Here is a 16,827-nt window from a genome sequence, read left to right on the forward strand (position 1 = left end):
TGTGAGCAAATGAGGTGAGATAAGGGAGGTAAAGGCAAAAAAAGGCCATGGTGACAAAGTAAATACAATATAGCAAGTAAAACACTGGAATGGTAGATTTGCAGTGGAAGAATGTGCAAAGTAGAAATAATAATAATGGGGTGCAAAGGAGCTAAATAAATAAATAAATTTAAAAAATACAGTAGAGAAAGAGGTAGTTGTTTGGGCTAAATTATAGGTGGGCTATGTACAGGTGCAGTAATCTGTGAGCTGCTCTGACAGTTGGTGCTTAAAGCTAGTGAGGGAGATAAGTGTTTCCAGTTTCAGAGATTTTTGTAGTTCATTCCAGTCATTGGCAGCAGAGAATTGGAACGAGAGGCGGCCAAAGAAAGAATTGGTTTTGGGGGTGACTAGAGAGATATACCTGCTGGAGCGTGTGCTACAGGTGGGAGATGCTATGGTGACCAGCGAGCTGAGATAAGGGGGGAGTTTACCTAGCAGGGTCTTGTAGATGACATGGAGCCAGTGGGTTTGGCGACGAGTATGAAGCGAGGGCCAGCCAACGAGAGCGTACAGGTCGCAATGGTGGGTAGTATATGGGGCTTTGGTGACAAAACGGATGGCACTGTGATAGACTGCATCCAATTTGTTGAGTAGGGTATTGGAGGCTATTTTGTAAATGACATCGCGAAATAGGAAGCCAATTCTAGATTTAACTTTGGATTGGAGATGTTTGATGTGGGTCTGGAAGGAGAGTTTACAGTCTAACCAGACATCTAGGTATTTGTAGTTGTCCACGTATTCTCAGTCAGAGCCGTCTAGAGTAGTGATGTTGGACAGGCGGGCAGGTGCAGGCAGCGATCGGTTGAAGAGCATGCATTTAGTTTTACTTTTATTTAAGAGCAATTGGAGGCCCCGGAAGGAGAGTTGTATGACATTGAAGCTTGCCTGGAGGGTTGTTAACACAGTGTCCAAAGAAGGGCCAGAAGTATTCAGAATGGTGTCGTCTGCGTAGAGGTGGATCAGAGACTCACCAGCAGCAAGAGCGACATCATTGATGTATACAGAGAAGAGAGTCGGTCCAAGAATTGAACCCTGTGGCACCCCCATAGAGACTGCCAGAGGTCCGGACAGCAGACCCTCCAATTTGACACACTGAACTCTATCAGAGAAGTAGTTGGTGAACCAGGCGAGGCAATCATTTGAGAAACCAAGGCTGTCGAGTCTGCCGATGAGAATGTGGTGATTGACAGAGTTGAAAGCCTTGGCCAGATCAATGAATACGGCTGCACAGTAATATTTCTTATCGATGGCGGTTAAGATATCGTTTAGGACCTTGAGCGTGGCTGAGGTGCACCCATGACCAGCTCTGAAACCAGATTGCATAGCAGAGAAGGTATGGTGAGATTCGAAATGGTTGTTAATCTGTTTGTTGACTTGGTTTTCGAAGACCTTAGAAAGGCAGGGTAGGATAGATATAGGTCTGTAGCAGTTTGGGTCAAGAGTGTCTCCCCCTTTGAAGAGGGGGATGACCGCAGCTGCTTTCCAATCTTTGGGAATCTCAGACGACACGAAAGAGAGGTTGAACAGGCTAGTAATAGGGGTGGCAACAATTTCGGCAGATAATTTTAGAAAGAAAGGGTCCAGATTGTCTAGCCCGGCTGATTTGTAGGGGTCCAGATTTTGCAGCTCTTTCAGAACATCAGCTGACTGGATTTAGGAGAAGGAGCAATGGGGGAGGCTTGGGCAAGTTGCTGTGGGGGGTGCAGTGCTGTTGACCGGGGTAGGAGTAGCCAGGTGGAAAGCATGGCTAGCCGTAGAAAAGTGCTTATTGAAATTCTCAATTATGGTGGATTTATCAGTGGTGACAGTGTTTCCTATATGATATAAGAAAATGCGTCACCGATTGTATGCTATGTATTTTTTATTAGCTAAGCAATAAGTGGAAAGTGCAAATTTGTTTCTGTCCCACCTCGCAGGGCAAACAGAGAACTGACTTGTTCCTGACAAAGATATTATAATATACTCTGATGACAGAAGAAGTTTCTGCTTCCGAGCCGGCCTGTCAGAGTAGAGACTGGGCGTGGTTTAGACTCATCCAGCCTATCGTTGATTGTTGGCGCAGAGGCTGGTCCCAGCCCCCTAAGCGCTTCAGCGGTCAGTCGTTGTAGCTGTGTAGAATATACAGTTATCAGGCACCTGGCTCCTGTTATCTAACAAAAGACCGTTTGTTCTCGCAACACTACGTTCTGAATGTGCCCCCCCAACTCTTTACACAGTTGCTGTCTTCATGTTATTCTGTATTTTTCCATCATGAGAAAGGCCCATGGCCCTGAAACTGCTAACAATGTTTCAAGTCAGCTATGTTGCATAACACATACATACATCCACACAAGCCAACAGCAGATAATATTCAATCACATATATGGTAACGGGCTATATTGCATAACACAGAATCCTCATAAAATTCACTTTTTGACTGAGGGACCTTACAATTATCTGTATGTATGGGGTACAGAGGTAGTCATTCAAGATTGATATTAAACACTATTATTGAACACAGAGTGAGTCTATGCAATTTATTATGACGTGTTAAGCTGATTTTTACTCCAGAACTTCTTTAGGCTTGCCATAACAAAGGGGTTTAATACTTATTGACTCCAGACATTTCAACTTTTCATTTTTTATGAATTTGTAAACATTTCTGAAAGCATAATTCCACTTTGACATTTTGGGGTATTGTGTGTGTGTGTAGGCCAGTAAACATCTCAATTTCATAAATTGAAAATTCAGGCTGTAACACAAAATGTGGAATAGGTCAAGGGGTGTGAATACTTTCTGAAGGCTCTATAGTTTTTTGTCAATGGGAAAATGCGGGACAATGCTGTCCAAGCAAGGGATAGCATCGGCACATTGGGGCTTGCCTGTGATACAGTATAATAACTAGTATCTTTGCGGTTCAGGAAGATCGGGTGTGGTGTAACAAATGTGACACATGAGGCTGTTTCCCATTTGTGAAACTGTGAGGGCAAAACTAGGTTGAGAGGAGGTTACTAAGTCAGGTTTGGGCAGAGGGTCTGACTAGCTCCCATGATGAATTGTTATGATAGGCTTGTTGGGATAGGTTTATTGTTGTTAGTGGGAGAAGGGTTACTTTGGTTTGATTCTGGCATTTTGGTTTAGTTTCGGTTTAATGATTAATTATGCTGTTATATTGCGCGTGCAATGATTTCCGATGGGGAAAAAACAGTTTGTTTGCATTATCTTTTTTGTTGTTGTAGTATACCAAATGGACGTGGCAGTTTTACCAACCAAGTTTGACCGATTCTAGCTGTTAAAGGGGCAATTCGTAAAACAACAACCGGTTGGCTGCCCCGCCATTGGTTTTGGCAAAAGAGTTGGGGGATGGGGCTGGAGAAATTTAACCACTCAAAATCATGAGATCAAAATGATATGTTTAACTATGTTTTTGAAGCTATACAGTGTTTGTGTACACTTACATTGTTAACAAACAATTGATTAAAAAACGAACAAGTGAACTAATGTCAAATATGCTGTCTGTTAAATGTATATAGGATATAGAAACCTAAGTATTGTCCATGAGTTTACACCGATTAGATGGTAGGGTTAGGGAAAAATATTATATAAAAAAAAATATATAAAGTGATATACAATGTATATTTACAAAAAATGTATATATGGGGGATTGGAAGTGGGCCAGACAATTACATTGATAGAAAGCACAATCTATCTGCAATATTAAAGATCTACCTCCCCAAAAAAACATGTTTAGTTAAATAAACTTTTATGCGCAGTAGAATTTTGAAATGGAAGTTATGGAACTCCCTCACATGCTTCAGTTATGGGGGGAAAAAAGTCCACGGTAAAGTGACACGGTAAAAATCTGTCGTTCTGCCCCTGAACAATGCAGTTCCCCGGTAGGCCGTTATTGTAAATAGGAATTTGTTTTAACTGACTTGCCTAGTTAAATAAATCAAGTAGCCTATTAATTTCTATGCCTATGTATGCTACTGTAGCCTACCATTTATACAATAAATATGTTGAAATGATATCACTGGAGTCATTGCAAATCAATTTGTGCCACTTGTGTAGTATACCTGGAGCTGGCAAACTGATTTAATAAATAGCCAAAACTCAAGTTTATTGTTGTTGTAGCCTTGTATTATTAATGTCCATGTTTGGTTAATGAAATTGGAAGTTATCAATTGTGTGTCATCGTCACAGTTCTATCGCAATTGCGGATCAACTGTTATTAGAATGCATTAGATTGCGGGTAATAGTCTGTCAGATTAGGTTACAGATAAAGAAATATATAAAAACCACTGACTGTTGTTGACAAGCATAGGCCTATTCAATTCATATCCATGTTATTAATATTCGATTCAGTGATTGAAATTATAACCCCATCCTCAGTAGCCTATTCCAGAAGGCAAACAGTTCCTACATCGAAATCACCTCCCTATGCATGTTGAATAAATTAGTCTGACAATTTGAACTAAGCAAACTGCTAAATTGTTCATTTTACATCTTGCCTAGGTTTCTGTAGGCGATCTGAAATTAGGATGTAGGCATATCATGTGCTGTAGTCTATCTGCATCGAGCTAACCAAACTATGACAAAGTTGAATTACAATCATAAACCCATATTTTAGTTAATAGGTCTAGCCTCTGGCCTATTGAAATGATAAGTCAAATTTAGTCTTAACATCTAGCACATAATGTCACAATTGCCAGAAAATTGCCTAACATTACAATTATTAATTAATCCGAGTGTTTCTAGCATAGAGATTTCGAGATCATCTGTCCAACTTTCATCCCTCAAACTCTCCTGTTGGATTTATCTATAGTTATGCACATGGGTGGTTCAAGCCCTGAATGCTGATTGGCTGAACGTGTGGCATATCACACCATATACTACAGGTATGACCAAATAATTGTTACTGTTCTAATTGCGTTGGTAACCCATTTATAATATCAATACGGCACCTCTGGGGTTTGTTGTATATTGCCGATATACCACGGCTAATTGCTGTATCCAGGCACTCCACGGTGTGTCGTGCCTAAAGAACAGCATTTAGCCGTGGTATATTCACCATATAGCATACCTCACCTCCCCGGGCCGTATTGTTCAATCATAGCAGTCAAATTAGTTAAATCGTCATCCATTGATGGAAAATTAACTGTCGATTTTAATGAGGGCGAATTATAATTGCTCTTGCGATATTTAAATTCCTTTATTAGTCACTTTAACTCTCAATCATTTTGATGGCAACCCGAATTGTTCTTCTTACGTCGTTACAAATTACGTTGATATTCCTTCTTAATTTGCTCGATAATGTTACGCAAAAGTTTTTGGGGGCTAAATGTGGCAACTTCCCTTGCTGCAGAAAAAAACATGTTGGGCTAGTTGTGTGCGGGTTTTGAATACCTGGCAACCGTGAATAGTGGCGTTTATGTAGGCGTAGATATTGCATTTTATATTTGCTCATTTTGTGAAGAACATTTGCAATTCACACTCCGACCTGTGAAAGGCAGCAATAAGCAACAAAGCGTGTAGTCTGCCAGAAAACTACACGAAAAAGAACAAGAACAACCCGTGTAAAAAAACATGAACATCCGGCGGCATCACCACCTCTGAGAACGTTTAGTTAGCTAGTTGTGCCTCGTATTTGATTTTTGTTCATTTCACACAGCGACAAAAATGCCAACACTGTGTTCAGCATATAACTGCAAAAATCGCGGTCCCAAAGCTGATGTAGGATTTTTTAGGTACGTTATACCGTCTTGCTCGAGAGACACGTTAACGCTATTAGCCGTGGTATATCGTCTATATACCACATACCCCAGATGTGCCTTATTGATATTATAAACTGGTTACCAACGTAATTAAAACAGTAACAATTATTTGGTCATAACTGTGATGCCTACTACGGGGTACGGTAGATAGCTATGGTATTGTTAGCTAAAGTAAAAGTTATAGCTAGCTAATACAAATAACGTTAGTGTGCAGGAGAAAACCAATGACAAAAAAGCTTAATTAGCTAGATGATATGTTCTGTTTCGATACTGTTCTCTTATAAATCTACATACATAATTTATGGATTTACTATTCATCATTTGGTACTTTTGTGATACCAATTTGCTGGTGTATTAATGTTTCTGGTAACAGTTTCCCCAAAAATGACCCTGAAAGACGCAAGCGATGGATTATTAATATGAAGTGGAAAGACTGGAATCCGCAACACCACCACCGTGTGTGCTCTGTTCACTTTGAAGACAAGTACATTTGCCGGATGGACAAACGTCAACGTCTCACGCCAGACGCAGTCCCGACCATTTTTGACTTTCCAGAGAACTTTCAAAAGAAGAAGGTACACAAACAAAAAATGTATCTAGCGAGATACATCCCAAAGCCAGAACTAACTACACAAATAATACGGTTTATGATAACTAGATGTACAATATTTTAACGTGTGATTTAAATTAAATGTGTTCCTTCTACAGGCATCCATCCACCCACAGAGTAGAAGAGCCAGGGTAAGGTACTGGAAGAAGCGAATAAACTCCTTGGCTGTATTTGGCATCACACATTGCACATTAGTGTCCATCTTGGTATTGCATTTGATGTAACTCAGCTATGTTTTCACTTGGTAAGGGAAGCATTGATATGTAAATGCATAGCCTACACACGGTATGTTTAAAGTACATGTGTCCACGCAGTAATGGTGGTCATTATCTTTGTTTTTGGCATGCAGAGTGATGGGTTGCCAGAGAAGTATACTGCTGCCCATGTTGTTACAGTGGCTGAACCGGTCACAACACCAAGCCCCACCATAACATCAGAGACGAGCAAGCTGGCTAAAGACAATACTAAGTAAATAACCTTGTGAATTTAAGTGAATGTTACATTTGCTCTTTTTGGAATGCACAATGTCACTGTAGAGCAGAATGGTTTCTACCTGTGTTCTAGTTCTTGCTTTTTCAATTGTCAACTTCTATTTTGACGGATCAGAGCTCCAGAAAAAGTTACCTCTTCAAGTTGGTATATACATGTAGATGAAGAAATCCAAATGGCTGAGTCTCTCCCAGGTTTCTTCCACAGTGATTACTGTCTACCACACGTGAGTGGCTCTCAGTGGTCTGATTGGACTGTTGCTTTGCCAGATATACAGGGATTATTTACTGGGTTTTTGCATTATGTAGACATTTAGTAACATTCCCTCATATTGATCTTTGCAGAGTATTCGCTGGGGATTCAATGATGATGTTGCCCCGAAGGTAAGTTGTTTGCTCACTGGAATAACCTGTAGCTTATGCTATATACCAATAGCTTATGCTAAGAATTTGATAAACAATGCACTTTATTTTCAGGTGGCTTGTGAGAACATGGAGTTCCAACTTCCACCCCTCAAGCACATAATAGAGGTAATGAAGGATGTGTAAACATTCAGTCTCTAATACAGGGTTAGGGATAGAGCCTCCAAGTTGATCATTGATTCATTGTTCTGTCATTTTCTAATATGTCTCACTCTGGATCGAAAACCAATAAGAGTGTCATTAAAACAGTACTATACATTGTCTCCCATTCTTACCCAGATCACAGAGGCATGGGAGTGGCTGGGTATGGACATTAGAGGGCCACTGCCCCTAACACCGAACGGACACCAGTATGTTCTGACCTTGACAGACTTCTACTCCAAATGGGTGGAGGCCTTCCCCCTGAGAGGTTGTAGCTCTACTGAGGTAGCACAGCATGTAGCTGAAGTCATCTCTCACTTTGGCTTCCCTTTTGGAATCCTTGTTCGACTAAAGAGGAAGTTTACCAGTAAGGTGAGGCAAAATATATTTTGTCACATACTTACTGTTACACATACCTTGCAACAATCGTGAGGTTGGTTCATATATGCACTAGCGGTCAATAGGTCCAGAGTGGTTCATTAGAGAATTGTACACTGGGGCAAAAAAGTATTTAGTCAGCCACCAATTGTGCAAGTTCTCTCACTTAAAAAGATGAGGCCTGTAATTTTCATCATAGGTACACTTCAACTATGACAGACAAAATGAGGGAAAAAAATTCAGAAAATCACATTGTAGGATTTTTAATAGATTTATTTGCAAATTATGGTGGATAATAAGTATTTGGTCAATAAATTCATTAAAAATCCTACAATGTGATTTTCTGGATTTTTTTTCTCATTTTGTCTGTCATAGTTGAAGTGTACCTATGATGAAAATTACAGGCCTCATCTTTTTAAGTGGGAGAACTTGCACAATTGGTGGCTGACGAAATACTTTTTTGCCCCACTGTATAAGGTGTTTTTACATTTATTCATGTTTTAGATCAACCTTGCCTTAAACAGTCATTTGAAGCTGAAGGGGTTCTCTCTCTTATACCGTCATCGGCAAGTTGGATCACTGGATCTGGCCACACAAACCCTGATTAGCAGGTTTGTGTTTTAGACTCATTCCTTTATATGGTTTTTAATTTCATACTCAACTTTGACCATGGTGGCCTTCACCCCAACAGGATGGTGTCTGATCTTGTGAAGGACCATCCAGACAACTGGGATGTCTGCCTCCCTGCAAAGGTGTTCAGCCTGTGTTTCAAGGAGCACCCCAAGACCAAGCAGAGACCTTTCTCTCTGCTGTGCTGCAAAGGACCACAGCCGGTCACCACCCCTAGGGATCTGTCTGTAAGTTTACTTTTTAGTTATAGCTGAACTCTTATCATAATGGATTGCATTTCAATTGAATGGGTGCGTTTCTGCCTGTCCTTTTTATATTTCCTACAGTTCAGTCCTGCAGAGCTCAGAGAGAGTTCCTTTGCAATCCAGTTAAATCAAGAGGGTGGGCATGACACTGATCCGCAAGGTGAGCGCAATCCCTGTACAATACGACATATCACACACTGTGGTGATGGTTAAAGGGATACTTCAGGGTTTTGTGAACTTCCCCTGTGTCAGAAACTTCTGGATATCATTTGTTTGTCTCTAGTATGTCCAGTGTCCAGTATGAAGGAAGTTAGAGGCAGTTTTGTGAGCCAATGCTAACTAAGTAAAAAAGGAAATTGTAATGCAATTAAAAACAATGAGTACAAGTAACGAATCAATGTGCAGGGGTACAAGGTAGTTGAGGTAACACAATATGTATTATACAGGTAAACACTCTTGGTAAATAGTATGGTCTACAGCTTATCGTGAGGCATAACTCGGGCGAGCAGAACCTCGAGACTTACTTAATATTAGAGATCGCGCACCAGCTGTTCACTTTCCTAAAGAGGTTTGAGAATAACTTTGTCAACATATCTATTGTTCAAGTGAGTGTGTGTTTAGTGTGTTAACTGTTCTAAATTGTAATTGTCTTGTGTTATGTTACTAACGTAATTGTAATTTGTTGATCATATTGTGTTTATCTGTTATTACAGACATGGTTGGCGTTGAATCTGGAAAGGAAAAAGCTGGAAAGAGCACTATTACCAGGGTCTCCTTTTTAAGGAGCAACACTGAGAGTAACAACACTGACGGTAACACATATGGTCACCCCGACGGTCTCACGGACGGTAGCACGGACGCTAGCACGGACGCTAACCCCGACGGGAGCACGGACGCTAACCCCGACGGGAGCACGGACGCTAACCCCGACGGGAGCACGGACGCTAACCCCGACGGGAGCACGGACGCTAACCCCGACGGGAGCACGGACGCTAACCCCGACGGTAGCACGGACGCTAACCCCGACGGGAGCACGGACGCTAACCCCGACGGTAGCACGGACGCTAAGCCCGACGGTAGCACGGACGCTAAGCCCGACGGTAGCACGGACGCTAAGCCCGACGGTAGCACGGACGCTAAGCCCGACGGTAGCACGGACGCTAACCCCGACGGTAGCACGGACGCTAAGCCCGACGGTAGCACGGACGCTAAGCCCGACGGTAGCACGGACGCTAAGCCCCGACGGTAGCACGGACGCTAACCCCGACAACAACCGTAACACCAACAGTGAGCGATCCTCTGAAGAACATCATGCCATGGAAAACTGAATAATTGATTGGATGAGCGCTCTATCGGGGGTGTAGTTTTTATTTTATCATTTTGTTTAGAAACACTTGTCTTTTATGGTTGTTTGACTGGTGCACTGCGTCATGATTGTTACACAGGAGGATGATAGGAGTTTATGAACCAACTGGATCAATTCAAAATCAGTCAAAACATCATGCATAGCAGCATAGATGATGGAATAGTGATACGCTTATCCTAAAATCAATTTCTTTATTCTACCCCGTAAACATTCTACCCCGTAAACCCCCCCCCCCCCCCCCAAGTCAATGAAGCCAAACATGGGTTATTGTAGTACATTATTGTAGTATAGAAAATTTTACCTTACATTATCGTAGCATATACTGTAGATATTTTCACCTTACTTGATCTTGGAAAAATCCACTTGAAAGCTCCTCCAACTGGTAATTAGTAGTAAGAAACTTATCCATCATCCCTGAGCTCTGACTTCTCCCACATGCTGACCTCTGACGTCACGTACTAAGGAAATTACTCCCATAACAGCATTTTCGGCAGTTAAATGCAACAAAACATTATTTATAAAAAGCAATCTTGTTATTGTTTTTGAACACATTTGTTTACAATCATGGTAGCTGTACATTGTTTATGGTTGACGTAGTTTGTTGGCCATTAGCCAATCGGCGAGTTCAAAGCTTGTGAATGTATCGAACTGGTATTTACGACATCCCAACTGGTAAATACTACCTTCCCCAATTGGTTATGAACGCAGGATTATTAAATGAACTTTGTTTTATGCCTTGAATAGACTGAACACTCAAATGCATTTGTTTATACAAAGATACTTACATTATGAAGCATGCATTTATTATGTGTCCCTTCATTGTAGAGCATGCCGGTGTTGGACAAATGTACAATTATGAAATATTCTCAAAACAAAGCCTGAGTTTTCACTTCACTGCACAGGCAGTGCTTTCGGACAGCTGTGGTGTAATTCAGTCCGCCGATTCTGTTGCAAAACGTTTTTTAAACTAAACAGAATTTACCTCCATTTTCCAATAGAATTTACCTGAATATGACCAATACACTTTTTTAAATGGTAAACATCTCGCCAACTTGTAGTTCTAAAACCCGGTAATGAGTTACCTCTGGTTGGGGAAATAATAGGGGTTTGGAATAACTGCCTAAAATAAGGTCTGAGGAGGTTTTATATATTTTGTAATATGAGATCAGTCAGTTAACATGACCTTTATGAAATATGAAGCGTTGTGCTTTATTTTTCATAAATTCAGAGAAAGTGACAAACTGTTGATTCTCAGAACAAAACGTTAGATTTCCAAAACCTGTGTTAACCACAGCCATTATCGGCGTTTATTCAAAACCGCCATTAATTCCCCATAGGCTTTGGCTAACGAACCATGGCGGAGTTCGCAAAGATAACCATCTTCTCCCCTTCTGCCTGTGGAGTGAGTTAATGCCTACAAAAATACGCCATTATCAGTTCTCTGAATACACTCCGCTGTGGTATGGGTATGATCCGAGATATTAGAGAAAGGAGATAGGAATCCTACTGTGCAATGAATGAGGCACGTAAAGACCCACCCAGCAGACTGTTGACCAATCGCGTTGACGTCTTGCTTCGTCGCGCTGTTGCTAAAACAATCGTCACGAAATCCCATCCCAAAGTCAGGGTATGAGTAGAGAAACGTGCCTTTTTGTCTCCAAAGAACGTGGTGTCACGATTCCAAAGGTATACATTACAGATAGCAAGTTAATTATCGCACAATATTTGGAATTTTGTACTTGTTAACAAAATGCAAGCTAATGTTGAGTTTTTAGTTAGCGGCCAATTGACTCCCATTCACTCCTTGAAGGAGAGCTCTCCTTGTCCAAGAATCGCCCAGAAGGCACCGCGCTGTCCATTGACGTAGCATGGGCAACGTACATAATGGTCGTTAATACGATTTCAATGAAGTTTCCTAGCTCATAAAAAGTATCTCTGGTGTTATACACCACTGTTTGGATGAGAGCGTTTTGTGATTCTCGCAGTGCAGCGTGGGATCGCGGAGGCGCAACCGACCGAGAGAAATGGTGAGTGAGGAAGAGATAAATAATCTATTTTAAAACTGAGACTTGACATTCTTATGGCGTTTTGCTACTATGGTAAAGTACATTTTGACATGTTGAAACCGTTCATTCCCTCCATTAAGAGATATGGTGGGAAACGCTTGATATGGAGTCCTTTTGTTTCGCAGCATATTAAGCTAACGGTAACTAGCAAGTCCACAGTAACTGTTTAACTGCAATCAGCGTTTTGTTTTAGTCAAACTTGACGAGCTAATTCTAGCTAAACGTTCACTGTCTGACTTGTTAAAAGGAAACTAGGTAACTTATCCTAGATCTGTCTCATTTAGCTAGTTATCTAGCCCTGGTGACACTCGAACATACTTTCCATGTCCACATAAACTAGGTTACGTTAGCTAGCTAGGTAACGTTAGCTACTGCCCAGATGGCTTGCTATTCGTTTGGTGTCAAGCGTTTATTACCACACGTCAGTGAAGCATTGAGTGAATGGGCTAGCTAGCTAACGTTGGCTGGCATCTACTACTGTTAGCTAACTGAACAAGTAATGCAATATTACCTCTTTTTTTGCTGACTAGTTAGCTACACAAACATTCCATTTGTTATTTAATTAGTTAGCAAGCTAACGTTATACAGTTGCCAGCTTGGTAACTAAAGTCATTTGGACATTGTGTATCCAGCATGTAGCTAGCTAACAGTTAACGTTAGCTAGCTACTAGTTTTGGAAGACAATGTTAACCAGTCAATGTCAATCAACTAGCTATTAAGTAACTGGTAGCAAGTTTAGGTAGAATGTGCTTGTGGTCAACCGTCATTTTGTCAACCAACAGAAATGTAGCATTTTCCTCTTCAATTTATGCACGGTCTTTTCAAACATGGGTGGAACTGGGATTTATAGTTGGTGGTGCGGTCTTTACCAATTTACTTGGCATGATCCCCCAACCTTAAATGATGAAACCCTGTTTCTCCCAAATATTGAAAACCATAATTTAACTGTACTTTACCCACTATCCTCCAGCCCTACATGTTGTCGACATTATTGGGTCCGGCCCAGGCTTGAGGCCTTTAATTAGAAAGATGGCTCTCTAGCACTTCAAACGATGAACGAGCACATGTGGGGCTGTCACCCGGCTGAAGCCTATGGTGGCAGATTTGGCTGCTGTTTGCTCAGTTTTCCCCTCTACTGAGATGTTTTAACATCAAACAGGTGCATTGATTCAAGAAAGGCTTCCGCATATACAAATCATAGGCAATTGACTACTAGACAGTGAATGAAATGTCAAAGGCTGCAGCACGTTTCACAGTCCTATTCCAGTGTTTATTGTTCACTGGTCTGTTAGCTAGCAAACAGAGAGAAACGGCATAGTGGTCCCTGGTACTAAAAGTTTGGGATACTATTTTTTATTATGTCTTATCTCCCTGACTTGCTGTTGTCATAGGATGTGTTTCTGATGATCCGGCGTCACAAGACGACCATCTTCACTGATGCCAAAGAGTCCACTACGGTCTACGAGCTGAAGCGCATAGTGGAGGGTATCCTAAAGAGGGCACCGGAGGAACAGAGGCTGTACAAGGTATATACAGTGCATACCCCTTGTGGAGGATAATTACAAAGTGGGGGAGTAAGATATGGCCAGGCCAATTAAAGTAATTTGTTCTATTTGTGTATATATAAAATAGTTTTTTCTTCTGATGTAGGAACTCCCCAAGTCTAAGAGGAAGTTGATTTTTATTAAACCCAAACAGTCCCCCAAAGTCTATTCTTCTCTTTCTCTCTCCTGCCGTCATTTGTGGTATGTGTGCATATTGACTAAATGGTGGTGTTACATATCTACCCTCTGCTCTGACATCTCTCTTGTATCAGGATGACATGTTGCTGGAGGATAGTAAACTCTTGGAGACTGTGGCTTCACAAATCAGACAGCCAGACCTCAAGCCCCAGGGACTGTTGGATTAGCTTTCCGTCTCGGTGGTGAGAATTTTTCTGTTACGTATTATCTGTCCCATGTTTCAAAACATTCACTGTTTTATTCTTATGTTGAGCTGCAAGATATGTCAGAATGGCTGTGAAATAGTTTAACAAACAAATTGAAACTTCCTTTCACCCCTAAATTTATCCCTCTAATAATGCCTCTTGCTTCCTCTGTTTCCCTTTGATACTCTTTACTCTCTCCTTATCAAACAAATCTCTCCCTCTCTTTCAGATGATGCATTTGAGCAGCTGAGGGTTGAGCCCTTCTCCAGCCCCCCAGAGCTTCCTGACGTCATGAAGCCTCAGGACTCTGGCAGCACAGCCAATGAGCAGGCCGTGCAGTGAAGGAAGGAAGGAAGGAGGGGGGGGGGATCTGGGAAGTGGTGCTTTGGATTAGGTAGGCCGGCTTTACAGACTGCTTTAGGGTAACATGCGAGTGTACCTGTGAGATCTTTAACTTTGCAGGAAGAACATGAATTCCCTCTCACACAGAGGAGTATTTTCATGTTTTTTCTGAACGAGGCTCACGCATGTTTAGATTCACTCATAATATCCCTCAACAAACATTTCTAATGTGTCAGGCCACTGTCAGTAAGGGGGTTGGGAAAAATTGAAAAATGATTCATACCTCCTAATTTAATTCATACTAGTCTTTTGGGGAGGGTGTAGCCTGTCTTTTGGCTATGGTGGGGATTTGCGAAGGGAGTGGCTATTACATTTTTAGAATGCCCTCTTGCTGATTGCATTGTTTTTCTTTCTTCAATATTAATATTACAATTTAGCGTTTTTTTAATTAATCCTTGGGGTGGTAGTATGTGGCACAACAAAGGGTTTGTGAGTTATTAGCTTATCTAGATAACATACGCATGAATGGATCTGAAATAAACACACAAACATGTTGATGCCATGACATAATGTATATCAGAACACATGTACTTGCACACGCACACACAGAATGGTGTGAAGATTTACAATCATCAGTTTTTATTTCGGTGTGAAGGTATTAAGCTTTCCCCACTCTGGTTTTTGTTTGCTTGTTTCTTTACTTTTGAACCTTTGCACTGGAGTTCCTGTGTAATTTTGTTTCTTCTCGAGTCTCTATACCAAACTGTACCAATTTGACCCCTATCCCCCAAATTACACCCGGGGGGGGTCTGAAGTGTAAATGGGAACCTTCAGTGGAAAGAGACAGGAATCACTAATCTTTTGTGATAAACAAGCAAGAAGGTACAAATTACTGGTGTTGAATTGAAATAGGTGTCAACTGTCTCAATTAGATTCAACAACCTGACTTTGGGGTGGTTGTCATTCCCTTTTTTAAGATACGAGGAAATGGTTCGCCAACGAGCTCTTTTAAAAACAGGACTTTATGAAACAAGCAACACATGTAATTGTCTTGAGTTGACGTATAAAAAAAAATACATTTTCTTTGTCACCTCCTGTGTGGTATATTGTTAATGGACTCTGTGAAATGCTTTTGTGCCATTCACTTTACTTGGTACTTGTCATTCATATGGTGAAATAAAATCAGTTCAGTGAAATTGCCAAGATTGTATGATAGTGTAGTGTTATACTACAGCCAGAAAGTGAGCACTTGCTTAATCTATTAAACTAGCTACAGCAGGAGAAGAATGTGTTTGTGGCAGGCTGGATGACAGCTAGTCATATGTAGCTAGCTCATTTATTTGGATAAAGGGTCAGGTAGGTAACTTTATTAATCTACACAATTGAGGATGAAGTGGATTAGCGAGTTAGCTATAACAATAATAGCCCATTTATTAGTGACCTTAATATTTGTTAATAAATTACCTTGGTAAAATGTTTAGATGGCTAGCTAGCCTGTACTTTGTAATTTAGTGTGTTGGCTGAACAAGCATGGCCTTTTGCAACAACTATATTTAAATTAATTAACTAAACATCGGGAAATACGGTATTTAGCATATTTTCGGTGGTCCACTCATCTTTCGTGATAAACAAAGGTACAAATTACTGTCTCAGAGTCAACAATCTGTGGTTGTCATTCTCTTAAAATATGATGGAAATAGTTCGCCAACATGCTCTTTTAAAAACAGGACAACCACAAAGTCCTTTTGTTGACATACAAACAATACATTTGTCAGCCCTTGTGTGGTATACTGTTATTGCTTTCGTTAATGCACACTATTCTGTGAAATGCTTTTGTGCCATTCACTTTGTCATTCATATGGTGAAATAAAATCTGTTCAGCAGTAAAATTAGGAAATGTTAAGGATTTTATGATAGTGTATTATACTACCGCCAAAAGAGGGTGATGTCCTGCACTCTTTTACTGTATTACGCTAGCGACAGCAGAATATATTTCCCAGAGCCTGTAGGGATGGGCATTGGCAGTTGAGTCCGAAAAAGGAGTTCGTTGAGTTTATTTTATTTTAATTATTTGTGCTGATACAGCCAAAACAGTAGGTGGCAGCATGCACCTATAGCATTTTTCTTCGTACCCAGTGGTGTCAAGTACTTAAGTAAAAATACTTGAAAGTGCTACTTAAGTAGTTTTTTGGGGGGTATCTGTACTTTACTATTTATATTTTTGGCAACTTTTACTTTGCTACATTCCTAAATCAAAATAATGTACTTTTTACTCCATACATTTTCCCTGACACCCAAAAGTACTCTACATTTTGATGGGAAAATGGTCCAATTCACACACTTATCAAGGGAACACCCCTGGTCATTCCTACTGCCTCTGATCTGGCAGACTCACTAAACACAAATGATTCGTTTG

General features: G+C 40.8%; 1 protein-coding gene and 1 pseudogene across 1 annotated transcript; both read left to right on the plus strand.

Moving 5' to 3' along the window:
• Window positions 1-5,605: 5,605 nt before the first annotated feature.
• Window positions 5,606-10,865, plus strand: LOC135555330 (uncharacterized). The gene is made up of 12 exons (XM_064987670.1): window positions 5,606-5,768; window positions 6,169-6,370; window positions 6,504-6,536; window positions 6,755-6,873; window positions 7,012-7,120; window positions 7,239-7,277; window positions 7,371-7,424; window positions 7,596-7,829; window positions 8,340-8,446; window positions 8,527-8,692; window positions 8,792-8,870; window positions 9,424-10,865. The coding sequence occupies exons 1-12, from the start codon at window positions 5,701-5,703 to the stop codon at window positions 9,957-9,959; spliced, it is 1,746 nt and encodes a 581-aa protein (XP_064843742.1). The 5' UTR covers window positions 5,606-5,700; the 3' UTR covers window positions 9,960-10,865.
• A 1,069-nt stretch (window positions 10,866-11,934) lies between these two features.
• LOC135555331 (elongin-B-like) lies at window positions 11,935-15,501 on the plus strand (annotated as a pseudogene).
• The last annotated feature ends 1,326 nt before the right edge of the window (window positions 15,502-16,827 follow it).

The sequence above is a fragment of the Oncorhynchus masou genome, chromosome 15 (genome assembly GCF_036934945.1).
Source record: "Oncorhynchus masou masou isolate Uvic2021 chromosome 15, UVic_Omas_1.1, whole genome shotgun sequence".
NCBI lineage: Eukaryota > Metazoa > Chordata > Actinopteri > Salmoniformes > Salmonidae > Oncorhynchus > Oncorhynchus masou.